The 20279-nt window shown below is 42.0% G+C and overlaps 1 protein-coding gene across 3 annotated transcripts in view; it reads left to right on the top strand.

Annotated features, from left to right (window-relative positions):
• LRP2 (LDL receptor related protein 2) overlaps positions 1 to 20279 on the top strand; it is a 220019-nt gene that overhangs the window by 197190 nt on the left and 2550 nt on the right. For 2 of the 3 annotated variants that reach the window (XM_075933562.2, XM_075933560.2), the window contains exons 72-78: positions 2437 to 2527; positions 2919 to 2986; positions 3134 to 3254; positions 7426 to 7555; positions 17849 to 17959; positions 18143 to 18250; positions 20104 to 20175. In XM_075933562.2, the coding sequence (XP_075789677.2) occupies positions 2437 to 2527; positions 2919 to 2986; positions 3134 to 3254; positions 7426 to 7555; positions 17849 to 17959; positions 18143 to 18250; positions 20104 to 20175 (701 nt within the window). The remainder of the gene's footprint in view (positions 1 to 2436; positions 2528 to 2918; positions 2987 to 3133; positions 3255 to 7425; positions 7556 to 17848; positions 17960 to 18142; positions 18251 to 20103; positions 20176 to 20279) is intronic. The other variant, XM_075933563.2, reaches the window with a different exon arrangement.

Genomic DNA, 20279 nt, shown 5'->3' with positions numbered 1-20279 from the left:
TATAGAACAGAGACTTAGCCAGCCACAAGAAAAGAAATCAGAATGCTCTGCACTCTGATAATAAAGATATTAAAATGGTCAAATAGCTGGATGCTGTGTGATAAGCAGCTATATGAGATTGTGAAAGTCCTACTGAGAGTTTTTCCAATTGAAGACAAGTTGAAGGATCTAATCTATATTAGTCTGTACATGCCTAGCAGAGACACTAGAGTTATATTGGTAAACCCTCGCAGTGATCATGGACATAAGATGACAGAAGGGGATGTCAAAGATCCAGTTCATGAACTGTATATCAGTGGATGTTACACCAGTTTGTCTGACAGTCAGGTGTAAAATCATGAGTTTTGGAAGAAGTCTATAAAAGTTGCCAACCTTTGATATGGAAATGGCAAGATAGAAGAAGAGTTAATCTGTCTGCTATTAATTGTAATAGTCTTTTTGCAGATCACTGTTTGACAATTTCACAAGCTAATACCACCTCTGATAAACATTTAGTCAATACACTACAGTACTTTGGCCTATTATTGTCGCAAGATGCTAATTAAACATTAAGTATTGGATCATCTGCAGTCAGGCCAAATAGATATTTCATTTTATCACTGCATGTCATTAGTATCTAGCACAAGTTTGTTTTGAACTTTGAAGCAACAACCTTGCAAATTGCTTTAGCTACATCTTATGACAGTGATTTACTGTTTATTGCTCACAGCATCTGCATTTGTTATCCTTGATTAAACTGCTTTGAATAATCTGGCTAGGAATGAAGAAAAACAGGTCAAGATTTTATTTTGGAAAAAAATAATTGCACAATAAAACACATTTTACAATATTGAGCCCAGAAACTCTCTATATTCTATTTGTATTTAGAATTTTATCTTAAGCTTTAATACCTAAGTATACAGTAGGGCTTAAATATTTAATTATCATATCTGTAAGATATAATTTTGTTTGTTTTTACCATTTCCCTCAAATTAAGGCCTCTAGTTGGAAGCAGAGCCTTAGCTCCAAATCTGGGATCCCTATTTAAGCTCATGAGTAGGAGTTTTACTTAAATAAAGGTTTCAGGAATGTACATGTTGTGATTTCTGATAGGCAAAACTTTTATGGTCCATATACTATATCTAGATTGTAAGTGTAAAGAAGAGCGAGCCAAAATGCATCTTTCACTTATAGACTGTAAAAGCATAAAGAATTCAGACCTTTTCCATAATATTTGTACCATGCTTTTTAGGGTATATATTTCTTGAAATTCTAGTTACAGCCATTAAATTATACTTTACAGAACCATACTCTCTTTTTGAAGATCTTAATTTGTTTCAATATCAAAACATCTTAAGAATTTCTGTAGGTTTCTCTTTTTTTAAAAAAAGTACTAATCCAGTATTATATTGATGTGTTTCTGGTTCAAGTCAAGAAATATTGCAGCCTAAGGAGGTACCTGAAAAATGATTGAAACACTAGCATGATATATAATGGACTCCAGTGTGCTCCTAATTAGGAGTAGAGGTTCCTGCCTCTTCTTTAAAAGCATATTTCCATCCACTATTGCCCTCATTCTCTCCAAAAATAAATGGCATCTTTTCTGTAGAAATCACTTAATGACTGTCCCTATGGGACTAAGATGAGCTTGGGACAGAGGAAGTGTAATAATGTTGCATTCTGAATTTTGAGCCCTGCAGACAGGGAACAGAAAATTGGCTTTACCTAGCCTTGCTATGTCTGTAACTTTCTACTTTCCAGTGTTGGAAGCACATAATGCAATGTCCAACAATTTGCATTACATATCTTCATTGCATATAACAGGGAAAATGTTGAAATCTCCACTTTTCTTAATGTTGCTGATCCATTTTTACTGAAGATCCCCTTATTTTGCAAGAACAGAAGTTTTACCTGGATTCAAAACTGTATTTTGGCAGGCAGTAAATACAGTAATGGCCTACATCTCTGTCATTAAGAGCAATATTTTTAAAAAGCTGCATCTGAGGGTACGTCTAGACTACATGCCTCTGTCGCCAGAGGCATGTAGATTAGGCTACCAGACACAGTAAAATGAAGCGGCGATTTAAATAATCGCCGCTTCATTTAAATTTACATGGCTGCCGCGCTGAGCCGACAAACCGCTGATCAGCTGTTTGTCGGCTCAGCGCGGCAGCCATGTAAATTTAAATGAAGCGGCGATTATTTAAATCGCCGCTTCATTTTACTGTGTCTGGTAGCCTAATCTACATGCCTCTGGCGACAGAGGCATGTAATCTAGACGTACCCTAAGTTTGAATTTGAAAATGTCAGCACATACTGAATTTGGATAGTTGCATGCACATAATTACAAGCCTGGTTGAAATTTGGGCCTGACAGTAAATTTTTAAAAATTGCATGGTACCATATGCTTTGCTGAGTATGGCTTATTAACACATGCATGGCTTTCCATTTCTGCAGCCATTGAATCCCCTCCAACAATGCCACCAGCATGTAGGTGTATGTATGGAGGAACATGCTATATTGATGAAAATGATCTTCCCAAATGCAAGTAAGTCAATATTGCAGTGGTTGTAGGTCAGAGTGTGCAGACTGAGCATCATGTGAGGGTTCAGTTCTAGTACAAGCTACTATAAACTGCAAATCTGGTTGAAAAGCGGGAAAGAACTGTAAATGCACAGAGGAATGAGCCAGCAGGTGCCACTCGTGCTCCATGGAAACCAAGCCTCCAAACTAATTTCTCTAGCTTCTGACTCAGCATTACTATCTGTCTATTTCTAAGCAGATAACAGACATATTCTCTTTACTGTCAGTGAAACATATAATTACTAAGTGAATTGAACTCTACTGCCTGGCAGTAAACATTACAAAATATAGTAATAAAGCTTACCCACTAGACTTAATAAAAGACAGACAGTCAAACTATCTTCTTATATTCCCAGGTGTTCTAATGGCTACATGGGAAATTATTGTGAAATAGGATTGTCAAAAGGAGTGCCTCCTGGAACAAGTAAGCCTCGAGTATATATTAAACTTGATAACTGAGCTAAGTCATGTGTAATGTCAGCTTAAGGTCAACTTTATACTTCCAATAGGGCTCTTTTTAACTTTGAGACATGCTTGTTTTAATATTTACTTACTCTTCTTTCTCTGGTAGCAGCAGTAGCAGTGTTGCTGACAGTCATTCTAATAATAATAATTGGAGCGTTGGCAGTTGGAGGGTTCTTTAACTACAGACGGACAGGCTCCCTCTTACCAGCACTTCCCAAACTACCCAGGTATGTTTCATAAGTCAGGTTATTGAGAGTCTGTGTTGAAGATGTTTATATTTGTGGCTGAATGTTTCTTAGGGTATATGTCTACTATATACTAGTTCTACAGACACAAGGGAAGTGCAGGGTTCAAGAAATTCCTAAAGATTTCTTCTTCCGGTTAATAACAAAGCTGGTCACACCTGGCTATGAAGATTTAAGATATTGTCACACCACTCTGCAACTAGTTTTCAGATAAATAAATTTCAGATAAATAAATACAGCATGCTTTTAAACTAGATATTAGACTGGGTATTCAGTTCAGAGTTACATGAAAGACGGATGGATAAATATGCTTATTTCAGCTACTTTATCAGAAGTTGTAAGACTACAACTCAGGCAAGTTAGATATAGAAACTCTTTACGGAAGAACTCTGTCTTCTAATAGTTAATGTTGTACTGGCCTGCATGTGACTTATCAGGTGCAGATAGGCCAAATACTCACGTTTCGTGTTTGTGAGGCAGAAGACCTATATAAGCTCGCTGAGAAGCACAGCAATCCAGTGAAACTCAACTTCATGAATTATTGTTTTGTAAAAAAGTTTGACATTTTAAAGTGAAAGAAGGGAAATGAAGAAAATACTTATAAAAAGGAAGGGGGTCAGAGCATAAGCAGGTTTTTAAACATTTATTTGAAAATATCTTTTATTTAAAACAGTCACTATATTTTGCTTTCAAACTTAAAGTTGGTTCTTAAAGTATGGGGTGAGAAATAATACATTCAGCTTTCAGCTGCAGATCAAATTTGTGTGTATGTGCATACACAAATTTGTGGGAGAGTGGATTCCAAACCATTCTAATTAAAAAACAACAACAAACTCAGTGTGACCTATCTTGTGGACTCAGACCTAGTTACACACTTTAAAAAGTGTTTATATTGGTATGCCAAAACAAGCACTCTTATGTATCTATTATAACTGCACCCACAATAGTGATTACTGGTACACTAATTATATTGGTTTTTGACCTGATACAGTTAAATGAGGGCAAAAACTGTTGTAGACCATCCCTGAGAGAGAGGATATTAGAGTTCTAACTATTGATTGCTGATGGTAATAGTCTCTTTCTGCACTGTTTCATGGAAATGGTCATGTAAGTGAAAATTTAAAAACACCTGACTTTTACCGCAGTATCAATTTCCATGAAAATAGAGCTCACTGAATTCAAAGTTCTAAACTTTATTCCTCTAACTACTGGTTCTTATTATAAAATCTTTTTCAATGATTATGGCTCAGCGCTAAAGTCTGTCATTGTCCAACTTCTCCTTAAGAGGCGCTCCCTATACACTACAGTGTCTCAGGATGTGAACGAGTAGTCAAGTAAATGATTAACCAAGATACCTAGGCTTATCAGTTAATCTAGTTGACTACTCGCATTCCCCCACCCCCTTTGCTGCTCTATCAGAGGCAGCAGTGCGGGAGGGGGCAGAGGAGGCTGCTACGAAGCAGCCTCTGCCTGTGGCAGGCCCTGACTCCCTATGGGCAGAGGCGCCTTCATAGCGGCAGCCCCTGCTGGTTGTGGGCCCTGGTGCTGCATGGACAGAGGCTGCTTCATGCAGCAGCCCCTGCTGGCAGTGGTCCCTGGCTCACCACAGACAGAAGCTGCTGCTCTTTGGGATGCAGCCTGGGCCCTCTGAAGACAGAGGCTGGTTCCCAGAAGCAGCCCCTGTCTGCAGGGTTCCGAACTTCCCACAGACAGAACTATAGAACAGAATATAGAACAGTCGACTAACCAGTAAGAATTCATGCGGTTAGTCGACTATTTTATTACCCATTATCTAACATCCCTAGTCTCAGTGCATGTGGTGATGTCTTCTGTTGGTGGTTACAGAAATTACAAAATTCTCTTTTAGCTCACTGTAAAGTGAATTTGAATTATAACTTCAATGTTGCTACTAATTTTAATCCAGTCCACACACACAAATCCTTATTTGGAGCGTGGAGATGTTTTTAATTTGAACTGACTAGCACATCAGAGGTTATAGTCTAGAGCTGCAGGTAAAACAGTTCATCAGTGTTTCACAACCACTTTGCAATATGGACCTAATCTGGCACCACTTGTGGGCTGCTAGTTTTCCAATGCCTTCTGGCAATCCCCTTGATAGGACAGACAAGCTGTCCCACAGTACATTCAAAAAAGGATTCATAGAGAAGTTCAGCTTACTGCTGCACAAAGAACCATGTGATATACCCCAAAGTCTTTTTGCCACACATGAGTGAGGTAGGGTTACTAACTGTCTAATTATGCAAGCCCAAAGACCCTTGCCCCACCCCTGTCCTGTCCCTTCTCCAAGGCCCTGACCCCTGCTCACTCCTTTCCCTTTTCCTCTGTTGCTTACTCTCACCCACCCTCACTCACTTTCACCAAGCTGTGCCAAGGGGTTGGAGCATGCAATATCTGGGAGGGAGTTTGCGTGTGGGAGGAGATGAGGAGTCAGACTCTGGGAGGGAGTTTGGGTGTGAGGTGCAGGCTCTGGGCTGGGAGGGAGGGTTGGAATTCAGGAGGGAGGGTTGGAATTCAGGAGGGTGTTTGGACTGTAGAAAGGAGTTTGAGTGTGGACTCTGAGCAGGGGGTTAGGGTGTGGGAGAAGGATGGCACTTACCCCAGGCAGCTCCCAAAAGTGATCAGCACATCCCTCTGACAGTGGCTTCTAGGCAGGGGGGTCACGGGATCTCTGTGTGCTACTGAGTATAAGGAAAGTCTGTCTTAGCTCTGCTGCCATGCCAGACTGTTCATGATCAAAATCTCTGTGTGGCTGAATTAGCCTCTGGGAAGTAGGGCATGATTCTGGGATGTTCCCAGTGAAAGTGGGAATGTTGGCAGGTCAGCATCTGCAGTGTTATGTAGTAGTGTTGGTACTCTCTCTCAAGTCAGGTTAACTTGAGAGAACTAAGGGCACATATATACTGCAGAGCAAAAGTCGAATTAAGATATGTAACTTCAGTTACATCAATTGCGTTGCTGAAGTCGAAATAGCTTAATTGGGTTTTTGGCACTGTCTACACAGCAGGAAGTCAAAAGAAGAACACTCTTTCTTCGACTTCCCTTACTCTTCATAAAATGTGGGTTACAGGAGTCGAAGTAAGAAGTCATCCAGCTCAACATTATTTCAAAATAAGGACTGCTATGTAGATTACATAGCAGCCATGTTATTTCAAAATAACATCAGTTTTTCCGAAATAACACTGCTGTGTAGCTGTACCTTAACTCGACTGTAGATAACCTGAGTTAACTCTACAGTGAAGGCCTGTTTTAGATGCTGAAAGTCCTATTTTTGACCACTGCTAAGATCTTCACATGTAAGGCCACAGTTCATATTACTTAAACTGATACTCTTCCTCTGATTTCTAACATTGCTCATACAATTGCAAACCTAAATTGTACCTGCAGTTACCACAATTCATGTGCAAATTGGGCATTTACGTGGAAATACCGATGAGGAACTTATATTGTTTGAATGCAAATAACTATTTATATACACAATTGCTGAAATTTTATCCTCCAATTATGCAATTTTAAGGACATTTTTTTGTATGCTTTGGACTTTTGCCCTGTGGAAATCTGTCCCTAAGTATTTATTAATATTTATACTACTGAACAGTAAAATGTTTTTAAAAGACAATGGATTTATGAATTTGTCAGGGAAACAAAATTGAAAATGAGACTACTGGGTGTCCCTGCTATAAGTCGCCCCAGTATACATCCGTTCTGCACTAAAGTCATTGACACATGTAGGAACTGATGCATTACAAGTCCTCCCATTCACTGCTCTTAAGTCTCACAAAAAATCCAACTAATTTGCGGTAATGGAAGTCAGCCGTGGGAAAAAAATTCCCCACTTTAAGTTGTTTTGCTATAGGTCCAAGTTTTTTGGAATGTATCTTGGACTTATAGTGAAGACGGCCTGTAACCAGACTGTAGTCAGCATACTTTTTTTTATAACATAAAATGCTGAAGTTCTTACTCTTTATTTGGCCAGAACTCCCGGGATATTCAAAAACTGGTTCATTGAAGTGAAGAGTAAGGCTTTTGGAAGTGGCCCATGGAGAGAATAAGTTTAAAATTTCCTAGCAACAATCACAAACATTTGATTTAAATGGTTACTGTCCAAATAATATTTTTTTTTAAATTTTTGAAGCTTAAGCAGTCTTGTAAAGTCCTCTGAAAATGGCAATGGAGTGACCTTCCGATCTGGAGCGGATGTGAGTATGGACATCGGTGTGTCTGGTTTTGGAGCTGATTCTGCGATAGACAAAGCAATGCAGATGGTATGACTTAATTCTAAAATCATCTTTTAACATTTTCCCTTGTTTTGTGGCTGTTTTGTGTGACAAATGGAAGCATCTTTTGCAAAAAGACAATGAGATTATAAATTCACTATAAACCAAGAAGTGAATATTGAATTAGATTTCTCTAAAGAAGTGAAAACAAAGTCTGTTCTCTAAGATAATATTTCTCAGGATTTATGTGACAGAAATTAAATTAATCACTCCGAAAGTACTTCAACATATGATCAGGGAATGAATGGGCACTTCAGTCCTGTAATTCTGCAGATATTATTAGATCTCCCTGCAAAGGTCTTTGTATACTCAGGCATGTCATGGAACAAGTCAAAATATGCAAGTTATAAAGGACTCTACCTTCCTTTCGCAGTAATATTATACATAACTGAAATTCAGACATAATATTCAGAACCAGTTACAGGAAATGTGACTTTGTGGAGCAAATTGTTAACTTTTGGAATTCACTGATGTTTCTGTCAGTTTTTGAGACATGTTAGATTTTATCCAGGCCAACATATTTCCATGTCTGAGAGATAGCACCACTGTTTGAGGCTTACATGGTAAAACTATGAATTGCTCCCTGTGGGTCCCTCTACCAGCAAGCAGAACCCTGTCTGGGCTCACTTCCTGCCTTTGATTACCAGTTCCCCTTTGGCTCTCTGTTGCAGATGTAAAAAGGCCAGATTCAGCTTTTTAAACTTCTCACTCCAGGTTTGACACTTGCTGCAGATGTGAGACTGATTGTACCCACAGTCTCTCATTTTCCTGCAGGCCCAGTGTGGGGTTGGTACATCCGAACATAGAGCAGAGCTTGTTAACTGCTGACACAGTGAGTCTGTTGTGTGAACTCAGGCTTATGTACTGCCGCTCCTCCTGTGCCTTTCACAAATGCCCTGTCCCCGTGCCCAGAAAGGACAGGTAGCTACTAAGTATGGGTATGGCTACACTAGCCACCCTATTTGGAACTAGGGTGGCTATTGTAGTCATTTGAACTTACAAATGAAGCCTGGGATTTAAATATCCCGGGCTTCATTTGCATGTTCCCAGGCGCTGCCATTTTTAAATGCCCGGTAGCTCGAACTACCTGCCCTTGGCTACACGTGGCACGGGCTAGGTAGTTCGAATTAACACTCTTGAGGAGTAACGGTAGTTCGAATTAAGAGTGTTAATTTGAACTACCTAGCCCGTGCCGCATGTAGCCGCGGGCAGGTAGTTCGAGCTACCGGACATTTAAAAATGGCGGTGCCCGGGAACATGCAATAGAAGCCCGGGATATTTTAATCCCGTGCTTCATTTGCAACTTTGAATGACTACATTAACCACCCTAGTTCGAACTAGGGAGGCTAGTGTAGCCATACCCTATGGGTGATGGTGGAAGGGAGGGAGGGAGGAAGAAAGGAAAGGAGGGGTCATTGGCAGTCAGTGTCATTTAAGAGAGACCTTCACGTTGCTCTAGTCTAGCCCAGCACTCAGTTAGCCAAACATTAAACTATTTCTGTCAGCATCTTTATCCATCTACACAGAGCACCACAGCCACTGCTCAGGTCTGGCACAGAAAGTGTGAAGCAGCTTCAATATGTTTATGCAAAATGATTTATTTCTAACATAATTCATAGGTTTTTAAATGATCAAAAGAAAAACATAACAATCTCCCTAATGAGATACTGTGAATTGATCCCATTCTTTAGTATTTCAGATACCAATGATTAATTTGTATGTTATGTTGTAGCCTCTACAGTGAAACACCTGTGTTGGTATTATGCTTCCTTTGACATTTCCTTGCTATTGAAGGCTTGATTTATGGAAATCTTCCTTCTTCTTTGAGTGGTCCCCGTGGGTGCTCCACTCATGGTGTCAGGCTCGTCCCGGCGCCGCAGCTCGGAGGCTTTGCATAGCTGTTTTCAGCCGGGTCACGCCAGCGCAGTGTGCAGTATGCGCCATTCATGCTCTTTGATCTTCGCGTGCACCTGGCTTACCTGTCAGTTCCTCTCAATTGTCCCTGGCTGCAGATGGAGCTTCAATGTCTCTCATCCCTTCAGCAGTTCTCCTATCCCTCAGGGGATCTGTAATTAGTTAATTGTAAATAGTTAGCCCCTTTAGTTCACTGTTCTTCTCTTATCTAAACAAAACAAAACAAGAAGGAAAGAGTCTTGGTAGCTCTTTGTTGAAGCCATGGCTTCCTGCTGTCACTGACTAACAGCTAAGCCACAAGGGATTACCAAACAAGTTTTTCTTTAAGAAGAAAAGATTTAACCCAGTCATGCCAGGATTTTCAGGTTTTAAAAAGTGTGCCAATGCAGCAAGCCCATGCCAGTTTCGGATGGGCATTCAGCGTGTATACGCTGTTTAGGGGAGAACCACATCCCCCATAAATGTGGGCACTGCTCAAAAATGACAGCCCGCACTCACCGAGACAGGGAAATGCGCCTCAAAATTTGATCCTAACAAATAGGGAGGAACTGGTTCAGAATTTGAAAGTGGAAGGCAGCGTGGGTGAAAGTGATCATGAAATCATAGAGTTCACAATTCTAAGGCAGGTAGAAAGGAGAACAGCAAAACAGAAACAATGGATTTCAGGAAGGTGGATTTTGGTAAGCTTAGATATTGGAGGGAGGGATAGCTCAGTGGTTTGAGCATTGACCTGCTAAACTCAGGGTTGTAAGTTCAATCCTTGTGGAGGCCATTTAGGGATTTGGGGCAAAAATTTGTCAGGGATGGTACTTGGTGCTGCTGTGAAAGCAGGGGACTGGATTCAATGACCTTTCAAGCCCTTCCAGATCTAGGAGATAGGCAATCTCCATTAATTTATAAAATTTTAATTTAAGGTCCCATGGGAATCAAGACTGAGGGGAAAAACAACTGAGGAGAGTTGGCAGTTTTTCAGAGGGACATTGTTAAGGGCCCAAAAGCAAGCTATTCCGCTGCATTGGAAAGCTAGAAAGTGTGGCAAAAGATTGCCTTGGCTTAACCACGAGATCTTGCATGATCTAAAAATAAAAAAGGAGTCATATAAAAAATGGAAAGTAGGACAACTTACAAAGGATGAATATAGGCAAACAACACAGGAATGCAGGAGCAAGATAAGAAAGGCAAAGGCATAAAATGAGCTCAAACTAGCTACGGGAATAAAGGGAAACAAGAAGACTTTTTATAAATACATTAGAAGCAAGAGGAAGACCAAGGACAGGGTAGACCCACTGGTCAGTGAGGAGGGAGAAACGGTAACAGGAAACTTGGAAATGGCAGAGATGCTTAATGACTTCTTTGTTTCGGTCTTCACTGAGAAGTCTGAAGGAATGCCTAACATAGTGAATGTGCTAGTGGGAAGGGGGTAGTTTTAGAAGATAAAATAAAAAAAGAACAAGTTTAAAAATCACCTAGAAAAGTTAGATGCCTGCAAGTCACCAGGGCCTGATGAAATGCATCCCACAATACTCAAGGAGCTGATGGAGGAGGTATCTGAGGCTCTAGCTATAATCTTTGGAAAATCATGGGAGACAGGAGAGATTCCAGAAGATTGGAAAAGGGCAAATATAGTGCCCATTTATAAAAAGGGAAATAAGAACAACCCAGGAAACTGAAGACCAGTTAGTTTAACTTCTGTGCCAGGGAAGATAATGGAGCAAGTAATTAAGGAAATCATCTGAAAACACTTGGAAGGTGTCAAGGTGATAGGGAACAGCGAGCATGGATTTGTAAAGAACAAACTACGCTAAGTGACACAAGATGGGATGAAGATGGATAGCCCGTGGTGGGTAAAGAACAGGTTAGGAACTATTTAGAAAAGCTAAACGTACACAAATCCATGGGTCCGGACTTAATCCGAGGGTACTGAGGGAGTTGGCAAATGTCATCGAGGGGCCTTTGGCCATTATCTTTGAAAAGTCGTGGAGATCGGGAGAAATCCCGGATGATTGGAAAAAGGCAAATGTAGTGCCCATCTTCAAAAAAGGGAAGAAGGACGATCCAGGGAAGCATAGGCCAGTCAGTCTTACTTCGGTTCCTGGAAAAATCATGGAAGGGATCCTTAAGGAATCCATTTTGAGGTACTTGGAAGAGAGGAAAGTGATTAGGAATAGTCATCATGGATTCACAAAGGGCAAGTCGTGCCTGACCAATCTGATTAGCTTTTATGATGAGGTAACTGGCTCTGTGGACATGGGAAAGTCAGTGGAGGTGATATACCTTGACTTTTGCAAGGCTTTTGATAAATGGACAGTAAGATGGCTAGAAAGATGGCTAGAAGGCCAGGCCCAGCGGGTAGTGATCAATGGCTCGATGTCAGGATGGCGGTCGGTTTCTAGCGGAGTGCCCCAAGTTTCGGTTCTAGGACCGGTTTTGTTCAATATCTTTATTAATGACCTGGATGAGGGGGATGGATTGCACCCTCAGCAAGTTTGTGGATGACTCTAAGTTAGGGGAAGAGGTAGATACGCTTGAGGGCAGAGATAGGGTCCATAGTGACTTAGACAAATTGGAGGATAGGGCCACAAGAAATCTGATGAGGTTCAACAAGGACAAGTGCAGAGTCCTGCACTTGGGACGGAAGAATCCCAAGCATAGTTACAAGCTGGGGACCAACCAGTTAAGTAGTAGTTCTGCGGGAAAGGACCTGGGGGTTACAATGGATGAGAAGCTGGATATGAGTCAACAGTGTGTCCTTGTATCCAACAAGGCTAATGGCATATTAGGTTGCATTAAGAGGAGCATTGCCAGCAGATCCAGAGATGTCATTATTCCCCTTTATTTGGCTTTGGTGAGGCCACATCTGGAGTATTGTGTCCAGTTCTGGGCCCCCCACTACAAAAAGGATGTGGATGCATTGGAGAGGGTCCAGCGGAGGGCTGGAGCATGTGACTTATGAGGAGCGGCTGAGGGAGTTGGGTCTGTTTAGTCTGCAGAAGTAAAGAGTGAGGGGGGATTTGACAGCAGCCTTCAACTTCCTGAAGGGAGGTTCCAAAGAGGATGGAGAGAGGCTGTTCTCAGTAGTGAGAGATGGCAGAACAAGGAGCAATGGTCTCAAGTTGTGGCGGGAGAGGTCCAGGTTGGATATTAGGAAAAACTTTTTCACTAGGAGGGTAGTGAAGCACTGGAATGGGTTATCAAGGGAAGTAGTGGAGTCTCCATCCCTAGAGGTGTTTACGTCTTGACTTGACAAAGCCCTGGCCAGGTTGATTTAGTTGGGATTGGTCCTGCCTAGAGCAGGGGGCTGGACTTGATGATCTTCTGAGGTCTCTTCCAGGTCTATGGTTCTATGATTCTATGAAATCATGTCAAACCAATCTGATAGCTTTCCTTGATAGGATAACAAGTCTTGTGGATAAGGGAGAAGCGGTGGATGTGGTATACCTAGACTTTAGTAAGGCATTTGATATGGTCTCGCATGATATTCTTATCAATAAACTAGGCAAATACAACTTAGATGGGGCTACTATAAGGTGGGTGCATAACTGGCTGGATAACCATTCTCAGAGAATAGTTATTAATGGTTCTCAATCCTGCTGGAAAGGTATAAGTGGGGTTCCGCAGGGGTCTGTTTTGGGACCGGCTCTGTTCAATATCTTCATCAATGATTTAGATATTGGCATAGAAAATATACTTATTAAGTTTGCAGATGATACCAAGCTGGGTGGGATTGCGACTGCTCAGGAGGATAGGGTCATAATTCAAAATGATCTGGACAAATTGGAGAAATGGTCTGAGGTAAACAGTTTAATAAAGACAAATGCAAAGTGCTCCACTTAGGAAGGAACAATCAGTTCACACATACAGAATGGGAAGCAACTGTCTAGGAAAGAGTACGGCAGAAAGGGATCTAGGGATTATAGTGGACCACAAGTTGAATATGAGTCAGCAGTGTGATACTGTTGCAAAAAAAGCAAACATGATTCTGGGATGCATTAACAGGTGTGTTGTGAGCAAGACATGAGAAGTCATTCTTCCGCTCTACTCTGCGCTAGTTAGGCCTCAGTTGGGGTATGTCTACACTACCACCCTAGTTCGAACTAGGGTGGTTAATGTAGTCATTCGAAGTTGCAAATGAAGCCCAGGATTTAAATATCCCGGGCTTCATTTGCATCTTGCCGGGCGCCGCCATTTTTAAATCCCCGTTAGTGCGGACTCCGTGCCCACGGCTACACGCGGCACGGAGTAGGTAGTTCGAATTAGGCTTTCTAATACCGGTGTACCGGTAGTTCGAATTAGCCTAATTCAAACTACCTACTCCGTGCCGCATGTAGCCTCGGGCACGGAGTCTGCACTAATGGGGATTTAAAAATGGCGGCGCCCGGCAAGATGCAAATGAAGCCCGGGATATTTAAATCCTGGGCTTCATTTGCAACTTCGAATGACTACATTAACCACCCTAGTTCGAACTAGGGTGGTAGTGTAGACATACCCTTGGAGTATTTTGTCCAGTTCTGGGCACCACATTTCAAGAAAGATGTGGAGAAATTGGAGAGGGTCCAGAGAAGAGCAACAAGAATGATTAAAAGTCTAGAGAACATGACCTATGAAGGAAGGCTAAAAGAATTGGGTTTGTTTAGTTTAGAAAAGAGAAGATTGAGGGGGGACATGATAGCCGTTTTCAGGTATCTAAAAGGGTCATAAGGAGGAGGGGGAAAACTTATTCATCTTTGCCTCTGAGGATAGAATGAGAAGCAATGGTCTTAAACTGCAGCAAGGGATGTTTAGGTTGGACATTAGGAAAAAGTTCCTAACTGTCAGGGTAGTCAAACACTGGAATAAATTGCCCAGGGAAGTTGTGGAATCTCCATCTCTGGAGATATTTAAGAGTAGGTTAGATAAATGTCTATCAGGGATGGTCTAGACAGTATTTGGTCCTGCGGTGAAGGTTAGGGGACTTGACTCAATGACATCTCGAGGTCCCTTCCAGTCCTAGTATTTTATGATTCTATGAAAATGCTTCTCCTGGACAAGGTGCTGAACTCCAATGTTGTGAATGCTGAACAGCTTGGGGGAACCCAGAAAAAGAGAATTCCTTCTCTTGAACTGCTGTCAGAAAAAAGAAAAAAGATCTCCCCTGCCAAATCACTCCCACCTGAGAGAACGGGGGGAGATAAACCAGGACCCTCTTGCTCTGTCCTGCGACCCTCAGCATCTGGGCTGGGGACTAAAGTGAGGAAGGCTGTGGTGTCCGACAGATCCTATTCGGCACCGAAAGTAGCCTCAGTGCTGACAAGCGGCACCCATACTACAAAGACGCTGGCACCACACCGTTTAACACTGCAAGCAGCACCGGAGCAGGAGATACCTGTGCGGGCAGCAGTGGCACCGGAGAGAAATCTTCCAGCACCGGCAGCACAACAAGCACTGGTGCCTGCACCACGTGCTACTCCCAACTCGCAGGGAGCCCCGGCACCAGCAAATACAGCGGTGCCGCAGCTGACTGAAACACCGGCACCGGAGCAGGAGCTGGAGCCGACGATGACTCATGCAGAGCCTCTAGCAAACGCACCAGTAAAAACATGGGCACAGGGGACTCCCCTTCTCCAAGATTTTCACCAGATCCTTCTCCTTCTCCAGTGTATGCCTCACCTCTGCACCATACCTACCGTCACCACAGCCCAAGGCACCAATTCTATCACAGACGGTATTCCCCATATGGGCACCCACGTTACAGTGACTGTTACAGGCACCGATCCTACTCTCCACCATATAGACGGTCACCACGCTATCACTATTCTCTGTGTGTCAGTCACTAAAGGCAATATACCAGTGGTAGATCATCCAGCTGTTCGTCACTTCACCCATCGGATCAATATTATGAGCACCGCCATAAGTCTCCGTACTCCTCATGTTCACATTCCCATCACCGTGGGCACCAACAACCGTCACACAACAATCCACCATCAGCAAGGCACTCTTCGCCACAGCAACACCATGGTCGTCACCTGACTTCTTCAATACACAGTCTGGCGACTATGTATTATGTCAATTGACAAGGAGGAGCTCGATCCCAATTACTTTGCGCACAGGCAGTCCGCTTAGGGAACTGGTGTGTAAGAAACCACATCACCCTGGTAGCATTCTACTTACCAGGCACGACCTACGTCGTGGCGGATGCTCTCAGCAGATTTTTCCCTCAAGAGCATGAGTGGGAAATCTGCCCCAATGTCCTGGACATCTTCTGGGCTTGGGGATCACCACAAATAGACCTCTTCATGACCTATGGGAACAAGAAGTGTCACCTTTACTGCTCCAGGGGAGGCATGGGCAAAGGCTCACTTGGAGATGCACAGTTAGTCCATTGGGAAACACCTCTCCTCTATGTGTTCCCACCAATGGTACTTATTCCAAGTGTAATACAGAAAATCAGAGAAGTCTCAGCCCGAGTCATACTCTTAGCACCAGCTTGGGCAAAAGAACCGTAGTACCCATTCCTTCACAGGATGTCTCTATTACCACCACATCCCTTACCACTCCTCCCAGACCTCCTCTCCCAGAACCAGGGATCTCTTCTACACCCCAGACCAGAGACCTTCCACCTGACAGCGTGGCTAATAGCTGGTTCAGAATAGAAAAGCAACTTTGTTTAGACGCAATGAAGAGAGTACTGTTGAACAGTAGAAGACAAACTACAAGAAGGGCTTACCTGGCAAAATGGAGGAGATTGTGGCTTGGTGTGGGAAAATTGGCATCCAGCCACACGCGGCACCAATGCATGAAATCCTAGATTATATCCTTTCCCTACACCAGGCAGATCTTTCAGTCTCTACACCAAGAGTTCATCTCTCAGCAATCACTGCCTTCCATACTACCATAGACGGCCAGTCTTATCTTTGCTCATCCCATGACCAAGAGACTGCTTAATGGAATAGCTAACCTCAAACCCCCACTAAGACCCTCCTCCCCCGCTTCGAGCTTGGATTTGGTCATTGACACATTAATGTATCCACCCTTTGAGCCACTAGCCACCACATCATTATCAATGCTCAACACAAAAGTGGTATTCTTATTGGCAATTACATCCTCCTGTAGGGTGAGCAAACTGGCAGCATTAATGGCAACACCACCCTTCATGATTTTCACCAAAGACTCAGTCACATTATGTACCCATCCAGCCTTTATCCCTAAGGTTGCAACACAGTTTTATATCAATGATCCCATCATTTTACCTGAAGCCGCATGGCTTGACTCGCTACTTCATACCCTCAACATACGTCGAGCTTTTGCATTCTATATAGATAAAACGTGGACCTGGCGCAAGACCGACTGCCTAATAGTATCCATTGCAGACCACTCCCAGGGCAATCCATTGTCTTCCCAGTGTCTGTCCAACATCATAGTCTCTTGCATCACCATGTGTCACTCGATGCGCAACAAGCCCCTTCAGACTATACCTAGGGTACACTCCACCAGGGCAGTGGCAACATCTACGGCGTTTGTTAGAGGAGTCTCACTGCCAGAAATCTGCAGGGCAGCCACACGGTCCTCAAGTCTGACCTTTATGAATTACTACGCAATAGTGCAGCGGTGGATGCTCGAGTCTTCAGTGACCTCAGCAGTACTTTCAGTCATTGACAGGCCCAAACTCCGGGAATGCAACGCGAGTACTGCTACGAAGTCATCATGAGTGGAGCACCCACAGGGAGCATTCGAAGAAGAAGAAGTTACTCACCTTTGTGCAGTAACGATGGTTCTTCGAGATGGGTCCCTGTGGGTGCTCCACGTCTCACCCTTCCTCCCTGTTCTGGAGTTGTTTTCTTTTGTATCCTTACAGATGCGGAACGGTGAGAGGAACTGACAGGTAAGCCAGAGCACGCGAAGATCAAAGAGCACAAACGGCATGTGCTGCACACCGCGCAGGCACGACCCGGCTGAAAACAGCTATGCAAAGCCTCCAAGCAGTGGCGCCGGGACGAGTTCGACACTATAAGTGGAGCACCCATGGGGACCCATCTCGAAGAACCATCATTACTGCACGAAGGCGAGTAGCTTCTTCTTCCTCTTTTTAACACATTTTGAGTAAATTATTTAAATGTTTACTTTTTGCCTAGCTCTGAAATGGACTGCGAGTCATTATTATGTGTTCATGTTTTGAACGTTTGTACACAGTGGTGATCTTATAGACAATTAACGAATCATTGACTGGAATAATGCATGGTAAAGTTACACATTGAGTTTCATATATAACTTTACAAAATATATGGAAAACTTTACAAAAATATAAAAATATTTCTCCTTGAGCTAAGGGATTAGATTATAAAATACTGGCTATGTTATCTGTATATTATATTGAAGTTTTTTTTTTCACAGAATGAAAACTTTGCAGTGGAGTCAGGGAAGCAGCCAATCACTTTTGAAAATCCAATGTATGCAACCAGAGAAAGTGGAGCCAGTGTAGTGAATATATCTCAGCCCTCATGTGTAAGAAAGAAATTGAATGTTGCTTTTCTTATTTCGTTCTCCTTAAAGTCTTGTTCCTTTTCTATGCACTGTTTCTTTTTTCAGTTTCTTTTTTCATTATTATATCAGTTCTTGTTTGTGTTCTAACTTTTCCTCATCATTACTAGGATCTGTGTAACCCATTAAAACAATTTCTGCAAACAGGTTACAGCATCTAATAGCGGAGAAAGTGAGAATTTTGAAAATCCTGTGTACTCTGATGCAATATCTGCTAGAGCACAGCAACCTCCTGCAAGTACAGAAATGACACAGGTAACACAGTGTAACTTTTAAAAAATTAGAACAATGTTAAGTCATTGCTGTATTGTTCTTAGTCTTTGAAAACCCTTCAGTGCTCTAAACCCATAGCACTGTTTTATTTGTGATCAGTGTTAGGAAATCAGAACTCTCACACTTAACATGGGGAAGATGTGCAATAAAATTTTCACTTTGTGTAAAATAATGACCAAGAGTTAAATTGACACATCTGACTGCAGAAAGTCCAACTAATCAGACTTTATATGACAATAACAAGGATGCATTTCATCTTCTCTACTGTTGTTATTCCAATATGCAAGCTCTTCTTCAACTTCCTCTCCAAGGATTTTGAGTTCTTTTCCCTTGTCCACCTCAGTGATCAGCTTCATGTTAGTCTATTGACAGTGCAGTTTATTTCCTCATGAAGTGTAGATACCGTGCTATGCAACTGCTCTACCCAGGAACAGTTCCAAAACAGCACTGCCTTGGGGATTAAATGCTCTAGAGTATGTCTACACTGCAGTTGAAAACTTGCAGCTAGTCCATGTCAACTAACTTAGGCTCATGGGACATAAAGGGATGCTCAATTATGGTTTAGATATTCAGGTTCAGGCTACAGTTAAACCAACATGATTGTGGATAGACACTCATCCATCCCTTTAAATCTGATTTACAGCCATTTACACAAGCCCTCCAAGAGGAGTTGAGGGCATTTGGCACCTCACGGAAAGTGTCTTTTATGCAAAGGACATGGCCCATAATCCCCTTTTCCCCTGTGTCTGCAGCAGAGGTGTCAAAACTTCTGAATATGGAGTATACTTGACAGTTGTAAGAACCAGGTGCTAAAACTGGTCAAGTTTGATTTCCTGCTAAGTCTGTTTCAGCCTCAGGTGGTTTTGCAGAGTTCTCTCTTTTTCTCTCCAGCACTTGCTATGCTTGTGGTGTTGAAAGTGCATTTGAATGACAGTATTTGTACCACTACATTGAAGAGCCTTACCAGAGTTTCTATGACAAGCCTCTCTTTTCAGGGGCTTCTCAGCATGAAAGTTGCAGTGTGCAAAGGGAGATCCTGACCTTGTGTAAATTGTCATAGCTCTGTTGGCTAAAGTAGAATTTTGACCACTTACTCCAGCTGAGGGTTTTCCTCCCCACAGTCACAAGATAATGGATATTTCATAGCAAACATTCATACATTTAACAAACAAATTCCTACTGAAATATAGCTTAGCTTTTCATAGACAGTAACACTTTACTTTGATCTGAAGTAATTGAAATCTGATTGACTGACAGTATGAAAATTTCAGAGAGTTAGTCTGTAAGAGGAAAAACTTAAAAAAACCCCAAATAGTCTAGTAGCACTTTATAGACTAACAAAACATGTAGATGGTATCATGAGCTTTTGTGGGTACAGCCCTCTTCTTCAAGTGACTGGAGTGTTGGAAGTTCAGAACCAAGAATAAATAAGGCTATGTCTATACTACAAGCCTCTTCCACAAGAGAAAATGCAAACAGAGTGCTCATTTGCATATGCCACGCTCTCATTTGCATTTCCTCTTTGGATCCCTTTTGTGTAAGAGGTTTTTGGGCACAAAAGAGCTGTGTAGATGGCTCCTTTTTGCTCAAAACTTTTCTTGAGGAAGAACGGTTCTTGTGCGAAATTAAATGAAAAGAGCTTAATTAAAAAAAAAACAAATCAAACATGAGGAAGAAATATATCTCCTGACTAAACTCACTCAGAGATATACCCAATAGGAAATGCTATTGAAAACCCTCCCGACAATGGCATTATCATTTTACAAATGAAACGGGACAAAATTGTTTAGTTAAAGAGCTTATATTAGTAATGTTTTGTTGTCTTTATCTTTTAGGAAACAAAGTGGAATTTCTTCAAAAGAAAACTGAAACGAAGTACTAATTTTGAAAATCCAATTTATGCAGAGGTAACAATTATATCTCAAAAGCTTCAGAGCGGTAGCGAAGTTAGTCTGTAAAAGGAAAAACTTAAAATAACAACAAATAATCTGGTAGCACTTTAAAGACTAAC

Source organism: Pelodiscus sinensis, chromosome 7, assembly GCF_052426305.1.
Source record: "Pelodiscus sinensis isolate ZL-2025 chromosome 7, ASM5242630v1, whole genome shotgun sequence".
Lineage (NCBI taxonomy): Eukaryota > Metazoa > Chordata > Testudines > Trionychidae > Pelodiscus > Pelodiscus sinensis.
The sequence above is the reverse complement of the archived record's forward strand: the minus strand, read 5'-3'. Positions and strand labels throughout refer to the sequence as shown.